The sequence below is a fragment of the Podarcis bocagei genome, assembly GCF_964188305.1.
Source record: "Podarcis bocagei genome assembly, chromosome: 4".
In the NCBI taxonomy this organism is placed as follows: Eukaryota; Metazoa; Chordata; class Lepidosauria; order Squamata; family Lacertidae; genus Podarcis; species Podarcis bocagei.
The window spans coordinates 72,562,487-72,584,296 of NC_138128.1; the positions used below are offsets into that span (position 1 = coordinate 72,562,487).

Sequence of the window (21,810 nt, forward strand, 5' to 3'; positions counted from 1 at the left end):
CCTTTTTGGGTAAGGTTGTGGAAGTGCTCATCATCCTGCAGCCTCGTTAGAGGACATTAGATAGCCTGGGCCTGGGCCAGCCAATTGCTGGCAAGGTAAGGGAAATGGTACACTCCTGATCCCCGGAGACCATTCAGTAGCTTCTAATGCCACTGACACTGATGGCTGATGACTCAGCTATGGAACCTGATAGGCCCTTGTGGAACTCATTCCTGTAGGGGTAATCACAGAGAGAACTCATGAGATGTCATCCACCATATGGTCAGAAGGTCTCTCTATGGACTTCTGCAAATTCTGGTCACAAGTCCAGTTCAGTGCATATATTTGTGCTACTGCAAACATGGTGTTGAGTGAGGTGCTCCCATGTTGTTGTTTAATTTCTGTGACATAGAAAGGTGTGGGTCACTTTGATGAGGGACACTGGCTCCCACCAGGTCTGTTTCTAGCCATGGGAGCAAGGAGGGTGGGTGGGTTGGAAGTGGTAAGTAAGTCGGAGCAGTTTTAACATAGTTAGGATTGCTTTAACGTCAGTTTTGTACATGTGGCAAATAAACAAATAGGAACTGAAGCAGTGGCACTCAAACTTCTGCTGTTCCATTATTCACTATTTCATATACCTTAGTGCTTGGGAACACCACTTACAGACTTTTTAAACAGGTTAGGTATGGAACACGATGGCCAAGGTAACCGATGTGCCGATGAAACCAGCATGGGAAGCATTATGGCGCCACTGGTGCAAGCTGCCTTCCACCGTTACCACTGGTCGCGATGCAGCAAGCAAGAGCTGAACCGATACATACAGTAGGTCTACGTTGTTGTTGTTGTCGTCATGGGCTCTTAAGCTATTCTGAAATTTTGTTTTTGTCTTCTATGGAGAGAATGAATGGGTGAGGAGGGATGCACACTGAATGAATAGATATTGATAATTCCGTGTTGAATTAAGACGGTGAAATCCAATCTAGAATGCCCAGCTGTTTAGGAGAACAAGGACCTGTGGGGTATCTGAAGAAAAATGCTAAAGTGGCAAGGAACCTAATAACTTTGAGCTTTCTTTATTGTCTTGCGTTGCAGTTCTTACGACTGCCTCTTGGACGACCCTTTTGAGCACAACTGGCCTAAGTTGCCTGAGCTGCCAGGAATCAATTACTCCATGGATGAGCAATGCCGCTTTGACTTTGGTGTGGGCTACAAAACATGCACAGCTGTGAGTATAGGAACCCTGTTGGTAGGCGGTCTGCTGCTACTTTCCCCATCCTGCTCTTGTGTAAATGAAAGGGATGTCCCACATACCTGCTTTTGGGCTGCCGTGTGGCCCCTGGAAAGTTGGCCTTGGGTGAATAAAGGGTTAGGCCACCCCTGTGATAAATAAATCATAGCTCATGGTTTACCATGTTTTGCCCCAGCTTCACTTCTCCCCTAACAAGTGAAGAAGCAACACTCTGCAACCTCTGGCTTAGTAGCATTAGCCTCCAAACAAACCACGATTGGTAAGCCAAGAACAAAACCTTGGATTCTCATTGAAAGTTGTTTGGCCATAAAGCTAAGCCAGAGATTGTCATTTGTTGCTCCTTCTGCTAGGAAGGAGTGAAGCAGGAGCAGTCTCTGCACTGATGGTAATGGTGTCAGCACAGCTGGTGCTGTTGAAAACTGTCCTGAAATCTAGCAGGGTGGCATAAAAATATTTGAAATAAGATAAAATAAAGGGTGTGTGTGTCTTAGACCCATGTAGGCTTGGATTCCTTCAAAAATGGAGAAAATGCAGCCTTTTTAACGTGGTTTTGAAAGTACTTTGACATACATAATTTAGCAGGTGAAGCTTTTCGTTGTGTAAAAGAATAATGTGATGAGGGGGAAAAAACTTCACTTACCTTAAGTTCTGTATTTTTAGTAGGGGCAGTGCAAAAAGCGGCATGCTAACCTCAACGTTTCCTCATTTAAATAGATGGTTCTCTGGGTGTTATAATACAATAATACACGATCTTCACTAGAACATAAGCTGAAGTATTGGTGGGAACAAGCTACTTGCACTTCCTGTTGGATTAAATGTACAAAGTGAGTCCTTTCTTTGTCTGCATTGTATTTTCCTTCTTCACAGTTCAGAACCTTTGACCCGTGCAAACAACTGTGGTGCAGCCATCCTGACAACCCCTATTTCTGTAAGACAAAGAAAGGACCTCCCTTAGATGGAACTGAGTGTGCATCAGGCAAGGTACCCATGCTGTTGAATCTGATATTGGGCGGTTTCATCCTTGGCAGAAGGCTGGTGTGTTCCACCCCTGCCCTAACCCTTTTGCACAATGCATGTGGGCACCCAGACCATGCCTTGTTATAGGAATATGTAGGGACTGTGTGTATCTCTTTGGGCAGCATTACGCAGGCACCTTTTATTCATCTAGAACATTAAAATGCTTTGTGTATGTCCACACCTTTCCCCAAAATTGGCAGTGGTTGAAAACAACAACCAGGCCTAAGATGTCGGTAACATTCTGCACCTTGGAGAATAGCTTCCTAAGATTAGTATAAAAGTACCATATACTTGAAGGGATGTGAGTGGTGCTGGGGTCTAAACCACTGAGCCTAGGGCTTGGCGATCGGAAGGTCGGCGGTACAAATCCCCGCGACGGGGTGAGCGCCCATTGTTTGGTCCCAGCTCCTGCCAACCTAGCAGTTCGAAAGCAGGTCAAAGTGCAAGTAGATAAATAGGTACTACTCTGGCGGGAAGGTAAATGGCGTTTCCGTGCGCTGCTCTGGTTTCGCCAGAAGCGGCTTAGTCATGCTGGCTACATGACCCGGAAGCTGTACGCCGGCTTCCTCGGTCAGTAAAGCGAGATGAGTGCCACAACCCCAGAGTTGTTCATGACTGGACTTAACTGTCAGGGGTCCTTTACCTTTACCTTTTTACCATGGACTTACAGAAAAAGGTGAATGGAGGCATTGATCAGGAATCGTTCACCTCTCCATCCTCCACCGTGAAAACCATTATGTTTGTACCTACATGCTGCTCATTTATTCCCCCGTTAACTTAGCAGAAAAGTACTTCACTTCTGTTATGCTGACGTGGTTGTTTCCATGCAGACTGTGTTGCTGCTCTTTCCACCCGAGAAAAAGACAGCCCAGAACACAGCAGCAAGACTTGTGTCAGGAGCTAGCTCCTGGAAGCAGCAGCAACTGTTGTTGCTAGTTTATTTACAGGCTAAATTCTTGGTGCTGCCAAAGCCCTATTTTGACCAGCTTAGAAATAATCTAGAGCAGGGGTAGCCAATGTTGCGCACTCCAGATGTTGCTGGACTGCAGTTCCCATAATCCCAGACCATTGGGCATACTGGCTGTGGCTGATGAGAGTTGCAGTCTTACAGTGTCTGGAGGGCACCATGTTGGTTACTGCTGTCTCAGGGAATACCCCACCCTCTGCAACACAGAGACTAGTTGAGATCTCTAAAAGAGATGATGCTCTTGAGTCCACCAACATTGGGCATGAAGTTAAATGCCACCAGAAAGCAATCTATTAACAGTGAATGGCTCTTGGATCATGAAACTCCCCCCCCCAGGTGAGCCCACCCAGACACGTCCCATTGCAGTCATTTGACACCTAGTGCGAAGAAGCATTTGTTCTGCCTGCCCATATGTTTCTAAATCTGGTTCTGTTATCTTCCAGTGCTGTCAACTGCTGGCTTTAAAACGAGACTGTTAAAAATCAAGCTATTTTATAAGTTTCATGATTCTTGCTTTAATTCTGTTGTAAGCTGCTTTGAGCATCTTTTGGTGGAAAAGCAAACTCCTAAATTTAAATAAAGAATAAATGCATACGTCTAAGGGTACTGGTACTAGGTCCAGCGCCGACTGTTACTTAGGTCTGCATTGCTCCACTTGGTAACTTGTGTTTGCAAAGGCTGTGCTGGCCTTACTCTGGTGGTCTCCACAGTAGAGTACGATGGTTAGCTGTGCATCCTTAAATACTCAGAGCCGCACATCAGGAAATCCTCACTACCAGCAGCGCTCTGGTGTATGCCCACTGCATTTTTAGCAACAAGCATTGGGTGTTTGCGCTTTGTGTTCAAGTGCAGTCATGGAAAACAGGAGGTTCGTTCCACCCCTTCCCATTCCGGTCTTTTGAACTGTTCCAGTGTAAATACTGCGAAGTTCTGATGTGGAAAAATCAAGGGCAAGGACAGGACCGCTGACCTCAGTGTGGTTTCAAGTTTTCAATCTGTGCCAGGGGATTAGCTTGGTGCTGCAGAGGTGACAGGCTTTTTTTTCGTGAATACACTGTGCCACCCAGGCCCCCTGAGACCTTTCTTTATTACTTTAAGGTTTCGTGACTTCACAGCCGTCACTGTCCGCCTGACCAATGAGAGTGGGAGAAACAGATTCCGAACCCTATTGTAAAGCCGGGTGCTTCCGTGGCTGTAGAACTGATCTCCTCACTAACACTGGACAGTAATGAAGAGGCAGGTGTTCAGGTAACCCCTGTTTCTTCTCCTGTTCCAGTGGTGTTTCAAGGGTCACTGCATCTGGAAGACTTCAGAACAACCGTACAGCCAGGATGGCAGCTGGAGTTCCTGGTCCAAATTTGGTTCCTGCTCCAGGACTTGTGGGGGTGGGGTACGCTCCCGCAGCAGGAACTGCAACAACCCACCGTAAGTTTGGCCCTTCCGCTAGGAGCGTCGTTTGGGGAAATCGCATCTGGCAGGGGACAGAAGGGGCCTCTCTTCCTTCTAATGCATCTGGGTCACCGAAAAACAAAAAAGGCAGGAGGAGAGTTTGTGAAGGAACAGTAGAAAGTGTCATAAATGAATTGCAATAAAACAAAGCAGAAATTCATCTAGTAACTACTGAAACATGTGATCTGTATCCTTGAGCGATATTTCAGTTGCTGGGTTTACCATTTTATGCCACAGATATGAGTTATCTCATATGCATGGTTCTATATTTAAAACTAAATGCATTGGTTAGTTGGACTGAGATTCTGGCAGTTTTCAGAGACTGCACTCTGTTTTACCAATCATCATCATCATCACCATCTATTATTTATACCCTGCCCATCTGGCTGGGTTTCCCCAGCTACTTTGGGCGGCTCCCAACAGAATATTAAAAATAGAATCAGACATTAAAAACTTCCCTAAACAGGACTGCCTTCCAATGTCTTCTAAAAGTCAGATAGTTGTTTATTTCCTTGACATCTGATGGTAGGGCGTTCCACAGGGCGGATGCCGCCACCGAGAAGGCCCTCTGCCTGGTTTCCTGCAACCTCACTTCTCGTAGCAAGGGAACTGCTAGAAGGCCCTCAGCTCAGGACCCCAGTGTCTGGGCTGAACGATGTGGGTGGAGATGCTCCCTTGGGTTTGCCCGAGCTTCTGATGCAAAAAATTTGGTTCAAAGAAAAGAAAGCGCTAAGATTAGAAAGTATGGAAGTGAATGCAATTTCTCTTTAAGTTTTTTTGGGTGATAAGAATGCAGGGCTCCCTAAACAGTAGCTTGCTTGTTTTCCAGCCCAGCCTACGGAGGGCGCCATTGCCCAGGTGCCACGTATGAGTACCAAGTCTGCAATACAGAAGAGTGTCGTGGTCCCTATGAGGATTTCCGTGCCCAGCAATGCTCCAAGAGGAACTCTTATTACACCCACCAGAACTCCAAGCACACTTGGCTTCCCTATGAACACCATGATGGTAAGGCATTGAGACACTGCTGATCCACCCTGAATCGAGAGCTTACTGAACTGGCCTGACTTCATACGCTAGGAGAGAGATCGACTCACTCTTATCATCACTGTTGTTTCCACACTAGCTGGACATTTTAGATGTGATTCATGCGCAGGCGCCTCCGCCTTATGTGCTCCCTATCCTCCCAAGTGGCTGAGAGGAGCAGTTTGAAAGCTTCTGCTTTTAGCTGGCTACAGTTTACCATATCATTTGAACATGGAACTGTGGTTATTGCAAACTATGGTTAGCTTCAGCAAGCCAGCTGCAGGAACCACAGTTTGATGTTGCCTCCCCCCCCCCAATTTTCATAGTCAAGTTTTTATTAAACTTAAGAATCTTAACATATATAATCCAGATTTAAAATTTGTTATACATTTCTCTTTAAACTTTGGCTTCCTGCCTTTCCCTCCATGCTGTTCTTAATCCCATCCCATTTACATACTGCATTCTAATAAACATTTCACCTAAGACATTTTCATCTATTTCATATGTTCTCAATCTTCTACTGATTCTCATATTTCAAATTCTAAATATGATTTCACCTGATTATAATATTCTTTCAGCTGGCCCAAAAAGGGCTTCCATTCTTCCGTGAATAGTCTGTCATTTTGGTTTCTTATTTTTGCTGTTAGTTTTACCAGCTCCACAGTTTGATGTTGGCTTTTGAAGTTGACCGTAGTTGGGGTTGTTCACCACCATCGGGCAACGCAGCGCATTTCATGGTTAAGGGGAAATCAACGCAAAAGCTTTTGGATTCTTCCTCTTGGCCAAGAGGCAATGGGCAGCATGTGGACCCAAGGCTTGTTCTTGCTTGTGCATGTTATGCTAAACAATGATTCAGCGTCAGGTACTCTTTAAGCCGTCCCTTCTCCTGCTAACCTAGCAGTTCGAAAGCACGTCAAAGTGCAAGCAGACAAATAGGTACTGCTCCGGCGGGAAGGTAAATGGTGTTTCCATGTGCTGCTCTGGTTCGCCAGAAGAGGCCGGCTCCCTCGGCCAATAAAGTGAGGTGAGCACCGCAACCCCAGAGTCGTCCACGACTGGACCTAATGGTCAGGGGTCCCTTTACCTTTTTACTCTTTAAGCCAGAGCCAAGGTCCTCCTATAAGTGTATCAAGAAAAGTCTTAAGTGGGGGCATTTTTAAAAATCTGTTTCAAAATGGAGGATATGAAATGCACCCCAAACCTGCTAAGCTCTTTCACACGTTAAAATATGGTACACATGTGTTCTGTGACCTCCTGATTTGAATGCCCTATGGGAAAACATTTGGGATAGGGATGTTTGACCAGTACAGAGCAAGAAAGTTCGCATATACAGAATGTTGGGCTTCAAGAGGCACTTGAATCCCATTTGGATGGGTGGAAAAAACGCTTTCCAGGAGCAGAAGGCAAGGTGGACTTCAACTCAAGAGTAGTTAATGTGGTGCTATCCAGATGGTGTTGAACTCCAGCTCACACCACCCCCCTCCAGCAGTTTTTTTTTTGGGGGGGGGCTCACCATTGACAGTGGAGGCAGCCCTCCCTCCACTCCCTGAAGTGAAGGGTGTTGTGTGTGTTTTGCCACTGTTGCAAGTGACAACGGCAGCAACTGCGTGTGTAGCCTGGGTGCCATTTTACATCCTCCACAAGGTCTGGACCCAGCTTCATTCTGGTGCATTGTGTGGGGGAAATGGTGGAGAATAGCCAGAGAAAAATTCTGCAAATTCTCCATTTTCTAGGAGGGTGAGGAAAATAAAAAACAAATCTCTTCTGAGAACATTGGATCAGCTGTACAAAATACTGTGGTTTCACTTTTGTCAGAAATCCACACACATAGTACCTAATACCTCTGTGTGTTTGTTTTACTGCAGATGCCCAGAAGTGTGAGCTGATTTGCCAGTCTGAGGAAACTGGAGACGTGGTATTCATGAATCAAGTTGTTCATGATGGCACAAGGTGCAGCTATAGAGACCCATACAGTGTCTGTGTGAGGGGAGAGTGTGTGGTACGTAATTGAACTTGCTGGGTCATCTGTTTTCCTATACATTTTGTGTCAAAAGGACGAGCAGAAGACATTGACAAACCACATGGGCAGTCATAACCCATAGGATAGTTTTATAACCAGAATCATACACAAATGAGACTGGGGACTTTGTGAGGTTGAGAAAAATGGAAAAGGGGGAAACAAGGAAAGCATCAAAACAAGGCAAATGTGTTTGTGGCAAGTGCAGAAAACTCGCCAAAAGTGATAGGGTGGGGTTTTTTTGATGCTCACAAAATAGGAAACATGAGTAATTTCAGCTCAGTCTTAGTTTAAAATTCCTTTCATGTTGCCATTTTGGTTTGAAGAGATATTAAGAAGTCTTTGTTGTTTGGGTCTTTAGCCAAATTTCCTCACTGTTATTTAGGTTGCATGGAAGGGAATATCCCCACCCTGGGTGTGTATTTGAACTTTGCACACCCCCCTTTACAATGCATTCATTTAGAGGGTAGTCCAGTGGGTGTGTAGGGAGTTTGCTTCTAAGAACATGGGCATAGGATCTCATCCATCCTTCTTTATTCCTACAGCCTTGCAAAGCAGGCCTATGCCTTGCCATTTTGCAGACGGGGAAACGATCCACGAGAGATCGTACTTGCTTGAGGCCACCCAGCAAGTTCGTAACTGAGCAAGTGGCTTGAACTTTGCTCCCACAAACCCAGAACTCCTCACCAGACAACCGCACTGGCTTTTTGTGTGTTGCTGCTATTCATTCGCACCACACACAGGGCTGTAATTGTGGTGATTGCAATAAATCCTCTGGCTTACTATTTCAGTATTTATAGCACACTGTTCAGTCGCCGAAGCTGAGCTTGCTAGATATAGAATAAAACACTGGACAATGCTGATTGCTTCCAGGATAATAGGAAGATTTTGGTTGAGTGTGGTGTTGCAAGATCCAAAGCAATTTGAATACCATTACACCCGCACCAAACATTTTCTAAAAACACTTGGGATTATAACGTTGTTTTAATGATACTGGTGATACATAGACTCTATCTATCTAATCTGAAGCAAAACTCTATCTGTGTATATATTTTCTCTGTGTTTGTGTTTTTCTTCTTCTTATGACAGCACGTTGGGTGTGACAAAGAAATCGGCTCCCTCAAACAGGACGACAAGTGTGGTGTTTGTGGGGGTGACAATTCCCACTGCCGGACGGTGAAGGGGACTTTGGTCAAATCCCCAAAGCAGGCAGGTGAGAGTACAAAGACAAACTTCTCTTAAAGGCGGAGAGGCAAGGACCTAGAGTGCTTCTAAGACAGAGTGTCTTTTAAAATTTTCCTTACAAGCTATATAGATTGCCAGAATTAGCAGCAGCCCTTTCCCCGCCTCTATTATTGGAGGGGGAAACTATTTAAATTGGAGTTAATGTGAGCTGCATCTAGTGTTTGCATAAACACTGGTGATGGAGTGTATCTGTATGACGACATGCAGAGTGTGCACCAATGAACACGATCAGCAGGGCATTTCTGGAAGTTGCCTTCCCAGTAGCCATAGTCTCTGAGTGACTGAGGATATGAACTCATCCGAGGGATTCCATCCATTTGTATATATTGACCAGGCAATGCGCAGAACATCCTGTTTGTTCTCTAATTTTGTGTATATTCTCCAATGTCATCTGAAAGCTACATGGGTTGAAATTTCCTGTTTATGCTCTCCATCTGGGCATATTCTGGTGTGTGTGTGTGTTTCTTATACACAAGTACAAATTTCCTTATTCAAAAAAATGATATAATTGGCTTCCTGTACTCAAGATCCGCAGAACTGGATTGGATTACTCAGTCCATGGGGGACATCTCCATTCACTTTGAATGTGGTTTTGTGCCGGAGGTGTCCCTAGGGTGTCAAACACATACTTAAATAAACATAGCTGTAGCAAAAGTCAAAAGAGAAAAATACTTGTGTGTGTTTTTCAAAGCCTGTTATTTCCTGCAGCTTCAGAGAGTCTAAAAGCGAATATTTCGTGGAACTTATCTCTGACTGTTGCTCTACCCATTTTAAGAATGGTTTCTTTTCTTCACGATTTTCAGTGGGAGCTTTGAAAATGTTTGAGATTCCAGCCGGCGCCAGGCATGTGCAGATTGAAGAGATGGAGCCAGCAACCCATACAATTGGTAAGATCCGAAAATGGGTTTAGGTAGACGGGGTCGATTTTGCCTGACACTCTTTATACAAAGGTCTTTTTAACAGTTTAGTTCTCAAGAAGAGCTTGTTAAAGAGATTTGCAGGGTTCAGTCCAGTCAGCATTAAAGCACTTTAAAGCCTTGCTCATCTGAACGGGAGAAAACAAACTAAAGATGTTTAACTCTCTCAATGAAATAAGTGGGGTTTTAAATTTTGGCTGGATCTCACTACCCCCCCCCCCCTCCATCAAGCTAACTTTGGGTATTAGGCCACAGATTGCTAACACCACATGTCAGATGCACATTAATATTTATAAAGTTGTTTTTCCTCTTTCTCGTCCTGTGCCAGCTTCATTAATCGGTGTGTGTGTGTGTGTGTGTGTGTGTGTGTGTGTGTGTGTATTGTAAATAAGCATCACAGGCTTGGGTTGTGTGTTTGCATATGTTGTGTACTCTGAGAAAAGGACTACATGGGAGTATCTCCTAACAAACAATTCTTCACCGAACTCAAAATATTGAGGTGCAAAACTTTACAAAGTAAGCCTATTCCAGATCAATTGACATAATACCCACCGTAAGATATAAGGGTTTTGAAGGGCTGTTCCACAAATTACTGCACGTGATAAGCGCTTAATCTGGAGTAAACGGCAGGCTAGTCCATACCCTGGTCTGAAACTAAACTAAAACATATTCCCCCATATTTATCTTCGTTTCTCTTGTCCTTCACCTTTCTTCCCTGTTTCCCTCTGTTCTTTCAGCATCATCATTACACAACTATTAAGCCCCTTATTAGCCCATCTGAATCTGACAGCTTTTGTAACACGTTGCAGCATCACAGTAGACATTTTAAATTGCATTCCACCAATGTGCTTAGTAACGTGATATCAAAACTTTGTTATTATTATTATTATTATGAAAGGAAGTGTGGGTGGCAGGAATTGATCAGTTGGTAGATAATGTGAAGCAGTGGTTTCCCTCCCTCTTGTGCGTCTGTCTGCATCTCACGTCCTGCTGTCTGTAAAATCTGTAAGACTTCTGGTGGAATTGGCTGTGATCCTTTATTGCTGCTCACACAATGCTCCTCTATGCGCTGTACAAACTTGGAGAGGTCCAGACTGGAAGCCAAATCTCTCGTGCTCATAGGGGGAGAGGAAGGGGAAGAGAGAGTGTATCCCCCCCCCTTTCTGTTTACAAGCTCTGTTAATTCAGAGGACGACTTGGAATGCCAGGCATGATTTAAGTGTGCCAGCTGATTACAAACCAGCCAAGCAAAATGAAAATGAACAATAAAGAAGACGGAGGGGAGATAGATTGGGGTTTTATTTTCTACCTTTGCCCAAGAAGAGAGGCAAATGTATTGCAGAAGGTCTAGCTTTAAAGAGTACTGTTTTTACATTGCAGCAAAATGTCCGTCATACTGATGGATGAGGAAGTGTGCAGAAGGCGAGCCTTTATATTGCAAGAGGTCTTGGCTTGTGTGTGGATGTTTTGCATGTCTGTATGTATGCATATGTGTGCAGCAGCAGGTTTTGCTTTCATTGTGTCAGTATCCCAAGCACAGCACTCCTCCTCCCTCCATAGGAGCAAACAGGAGAGTCGTAGAACCATAGAACTGTAGAGCTGGAAGGGACACCACAGGAATGGGAACAAAGCTTGGTTCATGATTACCCCAGTTACCTCCCTTTCTCTGCACCCTGGGGCTTGTTTCTTGGTGCAGGACGGAATCTTGGAAGACTTTTCAGCCCCTAGGCACTCAGCGTGATTTAGCAAATGGGTCCAATTTTAAAAGTTATCTTAAACCATCTCAAAAAACGTCATCCGTGCCAAATTATTTTACTGATTAGTAAATTGTATAGCCTGCCTTTCTCCAAATGGTTCCATAACATAATTAAAACACAATATAGTAAAAACGTAAACATAAATCAAGTATGCACACTACAGGGGAACTTGATCCCTTTGGGAAGGGGCGAAGTGTCATGCTTCTTGCCCTGGAACAGAAAGAGAACCTACCCATCTGACACTGACACAAAAACCCCCATACATACAAGAAAAGAAAAGCCTTGAACACTCCTGATTGCCTAATGCCCAAATTCTGCTGCATGTAAAAGGACGTTGATGAGCGGAGATGACCCTGAGCACTACTTTCCCCCACAGCTGTTAAGAACCAAGCCTCCGGCAACATCGTCCTTAATCCCAAGGGCAAAGATGCCAAGAGCAGCACTTTCCTGGAGATGGGCTTGGAATGGGAGTACGCCATTGAGAACGGCAAGGAAAGCTTGAAAACCAGCGGTCCCCTGCATGAAGCCATCAGCGTCCTGGTGAGTCCTGGAGAGAGAGGTAGATGCATGTGTATGCTCAGCAACACATGTGCAGTCTCCCCCCCCACTTTTCTTTTTGCCCTTTAAGCCTTTTGCTCAACTGCACCAGGCAAAACTATTTCAATGCATAAACTTAATTCAAGAGCACTTCACACAACCAGTGTTGTTTGCAGAATCCATGGAAAAAATAGGAAAGTTGGCATTTTCCTTTTTTGCACATGAGAATGAGAGAGAGAGAGAGGCTAGGTTCAGGTTGAAACACAGCTGTCCTTTCCCCCTTCGCTTTCCATTCACTGGGCCACGCCTGTGCCTTTAAAAAATTTCTGCTGGAGTTTCAGAGGGAAAAAAATAGCCCTATTATATTTCCCCTTATGAAATTTAGCATGTTATAAAAGACTTTAGTTTGGCTTTAGCCCTTGGGAGCCTGGATCTGGTGGACTCAGCAGAAAACTGAAGAAGTGTGCACAAAACTATACATTTGTGAAGACTTGTGTAGCAAGTGGAGAGGGCATTTTGTCTCTCATTGCTCTTTCTTCCCTTTCCCTGCATCCTAGGTCATCCCACAAGAAGATGAATCCAAGAGTAGCTTGATGTACAAGTACATCATCCATGAAGATCTCCTTCCTGTCATCGGAAACAACAATGTCCTCCTGGAAGAAATGGACACCTATGAGTGGGCCCTTAAAAGCTGGTCTCAGTGTTCCAAAGCCTGTGGAGGAGGTATTTTCCTTGCCCTGCATTGCTTGGTTTAAGTGTCTCAGATACACTTCCAGTGTATGGAATGTTCCTTGCTTGCAGAGGTCTGGTTCATGTATGAATGTCTATCCCAGGACTGCATGCATGAACCGACTCTTGAAAAGCAGTGTTTTTGAGGTGTTCATTCTATGGTACTTCATCCATCACTTTTGGTTGTGTAGTCAGTCTTTCAAGTAACGAACCTGCATGTGTGAAACTAGCTGTTAGCTGCTGTGCTTGGAAACCTTGAGAAAAATAAGAGTGCCTTCTTTGTTGCAAGCTTTCGACAGGTTTTATTTAGGTGTTTATTTCAATTGCTTAGTGTTAAACATGAATTCTTTAAAAATGAATGTCTACGCAAGTGGACATTCTGGTTCCAGTCTAGGAATGGCATGTTGAGTGTCACTTCAGGCAAAGCCCAAATCAGTCCGCTTTAAAAGGAGTAATATTTTTTGCATGCTGTTACTGGCGCTGCAGGGTAAATCAGGACATCCCCTGGTGCACATTTAAGCGCTCCCACTTCCTAAATCTTGGCATCAGTCATATACTGGGATTGCACCCTATAGTTTCTTGATGTTACCAATATGAGAAAAGGAAAACCGCTGGCAATATTAATATTCTTACGTTTTTGAGGCAAGTAAGCTGCTTTTAAGAGAGTGTGAATTCAAACTTTAGATGGGGGTCACAGTTCTTCTCAGTGCCCCTTTTGAAAGGAAGTGAAATAATAAATATTGAGCAGATCAACACAAGCTTCTGTCCAGAGCATTTAAATACACAAAGCAGGTTTTGAAAAGCCAGGTCAGAATTTGCTGACTCAAACCTGCTAACATTGGAGTGGCATAAACTGCATTTCCAGGGATATGTCCTGGGAACAGCTGACAACGTCCACCCTACACACCCCAAGTTGTGTTGGTGACTAGGGTTTGATATCTGTGTTGTTCTTTACTGGGAAGGTGAGGAGCACATCAAAGCAGCTTCCTCGGTCGTCCCCTATCTATGTTTGTCTCAGCAGATATTACATCAGAAATATTGCCCCACCCACACCAGTCACCCATTTGTGGAGCTGTTGGATTCTGACCTTGTTCAGTTGTGCTTGAGTCCAGGGTGAGGGATCAGCTCCGCTCCTTATAAGGAGGGGTTGCACTAAGAAAACTGGCTAGGCCAGAAATGCCCTGTGCAAGGCAAGAGTTGCAGCCTTCCTCTGTCCAAATGAATGGAAATACTTGAGAGAAGGTACTCCGATCTGTAGTCACTTGTATCATAGACTGGGGTGTTTTACAAGTAGTCACTGTGCTGCCCTGGGGTTGCCAAGCAATCACAGTAGGCTGTCTTTTGTGGGCCGTCCTACGAAGTGAAAGCCAAGCCTGAAAGACCGAAGCTGCCGATTACACCAAAACCCAGCGTCCGTTTTGTACTGCGTTTGCGATGCAGAATGCTTCCTGCACCTTTGCTTCCCCAGAGCAGTAAGGAGCTAATGGTGGCAGCAGCAGCTGTGTAATATCCATTCATTCATTTATGTGATGCAAAGATGTGAATGGGAAGTAGAAGTCACACACACAAATACTGTAGTATATTGAAGTCCGTTTTTCAATGGGCACGTTTTCTGTATGGCTGTGCTATCTGTGTAATATGGCTGTTCAGTGAAGTGCCCTACTATGCAAATGAGCATGGTGTGAAAGCGGAAACAAAAATGGGGAGGGGGAGGGGAAGGGGGAGGATTTCAGCTGCTTCAATGAGCCTGTGTTAGCCAGAGACAGAGGCGGGAAAAGAGAGAAGTGATTTTATCAGGTGGCATTCATCCAAAAGTAGTTTCTTATGCCGCATGGAAGTTGCCTATCTGCCCCTGCTGGGCACTGTGACACCAGGATTCCAAATAGCTCACTTGCACTATTTTTTAACATATTTGTTGCATCATGACAGTGTTTTCAGTGTCTTTACATAGGGCTCCCAGGCTATCTCCATATATTGTCTGGACCTATTTTCCACTTAGTTGACAAGAGTACAGTCATACTTCGGGTTACAGATGCTTCAGGTTGCGTTTTTTCGGGTTGCAGACCGCTGAAACCTGGAAGTACCGGAATGGGTTACTTCCGGGTTTCGGCAGTTGCGCATGTGCGGAAGTGCTAAATCGCACTTTGTGCATGCGCAGAAGCGCCGAATCGCAACCTGTGCATGTGCAGACACACAGACATGGGTTGCGAACGCTGTGGGTTGCAAACGTGCATCCCGCACGGATCACGTTTGCAACCCGAGCGTCCACTGTAGAGTAAGTACATCAGGTGCCTTCAGACCATTTCCTGGACCCCCCAAAAGCATTAGTGCCTGTCAGGAGGATGCCCACACATCTGTGTGCCTTGAGCAACCTAGACATATTGGTTCCTTCATAGCTGTAGTTTTGCTTCTGCTGTTTTGCAGGAATACAGTATACCAAGTATGGTTGCCGGAGGAAGAGCGATAACCGGATGGTGCACCGGAACTTCTGCGATAACGGGAAGAAACCAAAACCCATCCGTAGGAGATGCAACATGCAGGAGTGCACGCAGCCTTTGTGAGTCATTTTTTCATTGTCTTAAAGGTCCAGGGGCCAATTCACACAACCATTTTTGAGGTGCAGAACTCACCTCAATATTACCACGGTATCGTGGTCTTGTGAAATAGCCGTATGTAATAAAATATCAAGTGAGTGAAAAACCATTGAGATCTCTCTGTTTATCCAGAATGCGGCAGCTAGACTGGTGACTGGGAGTGGCCGCTGAGACCATATAACACCGGTCCTGAAAGACCTACATTGGCTCCCAGTTCGTTTCCAAGCACAATTCAAAGTGTTGGTGCTGACCTTTAACCTAAATGGCCTCAGTCCAGTATACCTGAAGGAGTGTCTCCACCCCCATTGTTCTGCCCGAACACTGAGGTCCACCTCCGAGGGCCTTCTGGCAGTTCCCTTGCTGCGAGAAGTGAGGTTGCAGGGAACCAGGCTGAGGGCCTTCTCAGTGGTGGCACCCGCCCATAGCTGTCAACCTTTCCTTTTTTTGCGGGAAATTCCCTTATTTCATTGCTGTTTCCCGCTGCTATCCCAGATTGTTAGATATCCCGTAGACTGTCTCCAGGACAGGTGAGGCTGCTGATCCCTTATTTTCAAATCCGAAAGTTGACAGCTATGCACCCACCCTGTGGAACGCCCTCCCATCAGATGCCAAGGAAATAAACAACTATCTGAGTTTTAGAAGACATTTGAAGGCAGCCCTGTTTAGGGAAGTTTTTAATGTTTGATTTTTTTTATTCTGTTTTTAATCTGTTGGGAGCTGCCCAGAGTTGCTAGGGAAACCCAGCCGGATGGGCGGGGTATAAATAAGAAATAATTATTAAATTGTTATTATTATGAACATTGAAAGAAAAAGCCATCATGTGACTATCACTGCATAATAGTCGTGTGAAATAAACTCTGGTGTTCTTGCTTTTGATAGATGCTTATTCTGTGGTTATTTGGCAATGTTTTTTGGTTAAGGATCATGGTATTGTAGTGCGAGAACTTAAGAAGTTCTCTGCAGGATCAGAGCAACTATATAGTTCAGCCTTTGATTTTGATCTGTGCAGAGCCAGACACCTATAACCTGAAATCTTAACAGCCTTCATATTTTCAACCTAGGTGGCCTAGTTCTCACTGAGATGGCAAATATGCATCTGGGCTAACTACCCTCATCCCTGCCTATAGAAAACTTACATGTCAAGGTTGGAAGCTAGGCTACATTCCTCCCTACTCTTGATATCTTGGTTTTTTCTGCGAAGGGAATTTGTTTTGTGAGCTTGTTCCTGCAGGCTGAAGTGGCTCAGCCCAGATTTATCCCGTTCAGTGGGAACCGAGCTGACGAGTCTTTCTGTTAAGAGTGTCTGGTTTTGCTGTTCTCTTTTCAGCTGGGGGGCTGAGGAGTGGGGGCCCTGCAGCAAGTCCTGCGGCAAGCTGGGAGTCCAGGTCAGAGTGGTGCAGTGCACCCAGCACCTACACAATGGCACAAACAGGACCGTGCACACAAAGTACTGCACAGGAGACAAGCCAGACGCACGCCGGCCCTGCAGTCGCGTCCCGTGCCCTGCCCAGTGGAGGACAGGTGCCTGGTCTCAGGTAAGGGGCTGCCACCACTTAGCTACTATGCCACAGCCAGCAATCCATTGCCCTAAGCAAAGCAAGGAAAATATTGACCCTTTGCACTTCTGCAGTGCACCACGGAGCACCTTGCTTTGACAAGCAGCCCTATGACGTGTCAGAGCACAGTGCGACTTTTTAGGGAAGGAACTTTATGCACCCAAGGCAGAACAGTTGTCCATCTAGCTTGACATTGTCTGCACTGATGAACAGCTGCTCTCCAGGGTTTTGGACAGGAGTCTTTCTAGTTGTTCCTGGATCCTTCTGCATGCAGAGCATATGTTCTACCAGAAAGCCATTGCCCTACCTTAATCCACAGCCTCATATTCCCTTCGCTCGGTGACAGTAAGCTTGGGAGCCAGGATCCCCAGTGATGATGCTTGTTGCTAGGAGTTATTTTTTTAAAGATACCAGTAGACACCTATCCTTCATTTGACCACAGCCCTCTCCTTAACAGAGCCTGTCTTACTAAGTTTGCTGTTAAGGAAGAGCCTAGCCAAATAGCTCAGACTACATGGCAATATTATTTTTCTTCTTTGACTGGATTTGAGAAGCGTTAGCTGTCCCAGGAGGATGCTTCTTTAAGAAAGAAAGAAAAAAGCAAAGCAAGCACAGAGCAGTGCCACTGGTATTATTGGGTGAGGAAAAACATGGCTTGAGAATGGTGTCGGAGCAATTACATTTGCTGCCTGCAAACAAATGGATTGTGGTTATGATGCAGCTTTTTAGACACTTTTGAGCTGCCTGGGAGTTCTTGTCGGAATCCTGAACATCCTAGACCTTGCAGCTACAGAGAAGTTCGAAAATATCTCTGGCAAAAACTGTAATTACTGAAGTTGTCCCATTCTTTTTAGTGCTTTTCTAAATCTGTGTATCAAGACACAAACTGGCATTGTTTTGAGGGGGTCCTTTTCTTTCTTTCTTTCTTTCTTTCTTTCTTTCTTTCTTTCTTTCTTTCTTTCAATAGTTTGGGAGCAGCCAAGTTTGTGAAGATAGATGGATTAAGCGAAGTGTTGTAGAATGTAAAATATTGACATCCTCTCTTGCCCTCAAGGTTGAGGGGATAAGTTACACTGCAGTCAAAAGAATCATTTTATTTGTATTTCTCAAACGCATACCAGTCCTCATCCAGAACCTCTGATGGCAGCTTTGATAGTCAGCCACTTGTTGGAGGGGAGAGGACATTGTGTGTTTGCGGTCGTCCCAATGCAGTGACTGAAATCGCATTTGTTTTGGGTGTATGAATCCAGACAGAGGAACCACCTGCCCTGCTCCAGTGACATGTACTTCCTGCAGATCCTCCTTGCTGGCTCAGCCCTTTTTTCATGGGGGTATATTGGGGAAGTGCATTGAAATTGCTCCAGCCCTTCGTTTCCCCTTAGCCTTGATAGATGGGTTTTCCAGTGTGGTGTAGTGGTTAAGAGCAGTGGAATCATAGAATCATAGAATCGTAGAGTTGGAAGAGACCACAAGGGCCATCGAGTCCAACCCCCTGCCAAGCAGGAATCGTAATCTGGTGAACCAGGTTCGATTCCCTGCTCCTCCACAGGCAGCTGCTGGGTGACCTTGGGCTAGTCACACTTCTCTTAGCCTCCCTCACCTCACAGAGTGTTTCTTGTGGGGGAGGAAGGGAAAGGAGATTGTTAGCCGCTTTGAGACTCTTTCGGGTAGTGATAAAGTGGGATATCAAACTCTTCTTCTTCCTTCTTCTTCTTCCTCCTCTGTGGCAGTGCTCTGTCAGCTGCGGAGAAGGCATCCAGCAGCGCCAGGTGGTCTGCAAGTCCAACGACAACAACCTTGGCCAGTGCGAGAGCGAGAAGCCAGAGACCATCCAGGTTTGCAAAATGGCAGCATGCCCAGGTAAGAGAAGAGCTGCAGTTGCAGAAGGAACGAAAGAAAAAATGCATGCAAAGTGAATGAAATAGATGCAGCATTAAAAACACACACACACACAAGCGAAACATGGTGATGCCCATGGGTGTGTGGCATTGTGCTTGTTTACACATAGGTGTTGGGTCATTTGGTGGTGGTGGTGGTTGTTATTTATTGAATTTCTATATCACCTTTCATCCCAAGATCACAGGGTGGTTTGTACCATGTATTGTACATATGTGTAGAATCCTAAGGAGCCATGACACCTAATGACCCCCCCCCTCAAGGTACTCTGGCATCCTGTTAGTCTCTAGAATGCCAGAGTGCACTTTATTTTCTTCGAACCATTTGAATCCATTATTATAGGAAAGTCTCTGGTGTCCCACCTGCCCCGGAAAAACAAAACAAAAACTTGACTCACTGTTGTGATCTAGATACTTTGACCTGCCTTCCTTTTTGTTCCCCCAGGAAACCTACCAAGCGTCACAACAAACTCAGGCACCAGTGATCATGTGACTCCTAAGGTCCAATGGGTGCCTCAGGAGAGCGCCAAAAATCCTGTTACCAAGATATCATCAAGTAAGTGCCCTCCGGCTTCTGAGTTCTGCAGTTTGGATCATCACTTGTTCCCCTCTCGATTTCTTTTTTAAAAATAAAAAATGCTGGATACTGCTCAGAAAAGATGAGTTTTGTAGAATATTAGAACAGCTGTTGAGGCTTTGCCAGGTCAAGCAGCTGACTTCCCGTGACTTTAATGGGTAGGAAGTTGGGGTAGGGGCGTAATCCAAGGAAAAAGAAACCTTCCTTTGCCTGGAATGCTTCTTGGACGGCTGTTGTGTGCTTGAGAACGGGAAGCCGCCATCTGGGACCTCCCCTTACCCTTGGAGAATTGAGGAGAATGAAAACCTTAAATGTTCTCTGTCTAGTTCTGCAAGTGAGTAAATACACTAATTCTGAAGTCAGAGGCCATAGGTGAGGAACCTCAGTCCTGGAGGCCAGATGTCTCCCCACCACTGCCACCAAGTCTCTCCTCCTAGCCTTTGGGATTCTTCCCAGGCTGTAAACCCTCCCTGGCCTTCTTCCACTGCCTCTATAGAGTATTTTGCCTTGCTGGAATGTGTTGGCTATTTGCAGTATAGTAACGCTGCAGAGAGCTTGCTGGGGAGACCATGCATTAAAAAGGGACTCAAAAATAACTTAAACCAGGTTTTAATTACAAAAACACCTTATACACTAAATACATCAACAACAAACCAGACCCAACCACTAACCCATTCCCCAGGGTAATGGGAGAGCTAGGTGCTGCTCCTTATATACTACACCCAATTGCTGACACAGCTTAATCAATACAACTCAGCAGCACCTGCTATGTTTCACAGCTGTAAAGCTGGGTCTCATTATTTTGCTCTGGCCCCTTAAAGACATACACATCGAGTGGAACAATGATGAACCTTTACATTTAAAGAAACCATTCAACAGAACGTAGCCTTGAAGTCTGATGACTCTTGCTTGCCTGCACTGGATGGGTGAGTATAGAGGTAAAGAGTACCTTCATTGGTCTATGCACTCTGGCCTCTGGCCTCACCCACCTCTGGCCCCTGGAAAGCTGCTCATTAGGGAATGTGGCCCTTGGGCTCCAGTAAGGTTTTCCACCCCTGCCAGGGGCCATTACATGGAAGTCGACACATCCCAATTCAGACTTCTGTTGTACTCTGTAGATCAGGTCTACTCAACTGGGGACCCACCAAGCTGAGTGCAGCCCATCTGCCAGGTTTCTGGACCAGCTGCAGCTGGAAGCATATTTATTGAGTTCTCAGTGGGCCACCATGCCACAGTTTGGTTCTCACGGTGTGCAGGCCTGCTGTAACATCACACATGGTGAAACATAAATAATTTGCAGAAAAGGTTAACTACAAGTGGATCTGCTGCTGCTGCTGCCAATGTGACTATATAGCCTAAGCTGAGAGCACTTATAATTCTAAGCAATCACTGGGAGGAAGAGGCCAACCGTATTTAGCTTAGAGAGCCAGTAGAATCTTCTGCCCCTTAAAATACACCAAATAAAGTGGAAAGGCTTCCCTTTGTATGGATCCCTAGATGCATGATCCCAGTTCAGAATTAATTTTGGATTAATGCTCATCCAAGAGCCTTACAGTGCAAGCTCAACTCAGAAGCAGGTCCCATTGAATTTATTGGGGCTTACTCACAGGTAAGTAATTGCAGACACTTGAGATCATTGTTTGAAAATGAATCACTGCCCTCTAGCGTTCATCTGCAGGTATTTCTCGCTAGTGTTGACTCTCTGGGATGTTTATACAAATTCCTGTGTAGGTGCTTCTGTCTGCCTGTCTGTTTGTCTGACTGTTTCTCTTTCAGCTGTCTCTACACTTGCATCTCACTGACTTTTACGTTCCTCTCTTTGTCTTCTCCTCTTAGGCTCCCCTGCTGACATTCTGCAGTTGCTGACATATCCATAGGCCTAATGGCGTTTGGGTACATGCTTTTCTGCAACTTGATTCCTGTAAAGAGTAAATAATACAGTGGTTGTCTCTATATATGTATCATCTTGAATCTTCAGGCACACCCCACCACCTATGGTTGTCCCCCCCCCCCAAGTTCCCTCCCCTCAGCACTGTTTCTCTTTAGAAATATGGTTTGAGTCTAGCAGTTCTTTAGTCTTTGTATCATAGGGGATGGGATTTTCCCATAGAAGGGAAGGTAGATTGACACACCCACAATCCCAAATTTCTAACTCTGGATCGAAACCACCATACGCAACCAGGATCATAATATGGATGGAACCCACCCCTCCTGCATCATTGACACCCGTTGCCACTTGCCTGAGATTGCAATTGCCCCACAACTCTACTGGGGTCTGTGATTCTTTCTCTTTCTTTTTTGT

The 21,810-nt window shown here is 45.2% G+C and overlaps 1 protein-coding gene across 4 annotated transcripts in view; it reads left to right on the forward strand.

Moving 5' to 3' along the window:
* ADAMTS14 (ADAM metallopeptidase with thrombospondin type 1 motif 14) overlaps window positions 1-21,810 on the forward strand; it is a 70,059-nt gene that overhangs the window by 45,467 nt on the left and 2,782 nt on the right. For 2 of the 4 annotated variants that reach the window (XM_081189568.1, XM_081189569.1), the window contains exons 8-21: window positions 658-801; window positions 1,072-1,204; window positions 2,096-2,209; window positions 4,489-4,637; window positions 5,491-5,666; window positions 7,550-7,683; window positions 8,791-8,914; window positions 9,750-9,833; window positions 11,997-12,160; window positions 12,715-12,880; window positions 15,311-15,443; window positions 16,808-17,015; window positions 18,767-18,896; window positions 19,377-19,487. In XM_081189568.1, the coding sequence (XP_081045694.1) occupies window positions 658-801; window positions 1,072-1,204; window positions 2,096-2,209; window positions 4,489-4,637; window positions 5,491-5,666; window positions 7,550-7,683; window positions 8,791-8,914; window positions 9,750-9,833; window positions 11,997-12,160; window positions 12,715-12,880; window positions 15,311-15,443; window positions 16,808-17,015; window positions 18,767-18,896; window positions 19,377-19,487 (1,970 nt within the window). Of the gene's footprint in view, window positions 1-657; window positions 802-1,071; window positions 1,205-2,095; window positions 2,210-4,488; window positions 4,638-5,490; window positions 5,667-7,549; window positions 7,684-8,790; window positions 8,915-9,749; window positions 9,834-11,996; window positions 12,161-12,714; window positions 12,881-15,310; window positions 15,444-16,807; window positions 17,016-18,766; window positions 18,897-19,376; window positions 19,488-21,344; window positions 21,437-21,810 lie in introns of all 4 variants that reach the window. The other 2 variants (XR_014006976.1, XM_081189570.1) reach the window with 2 other exon arrangements.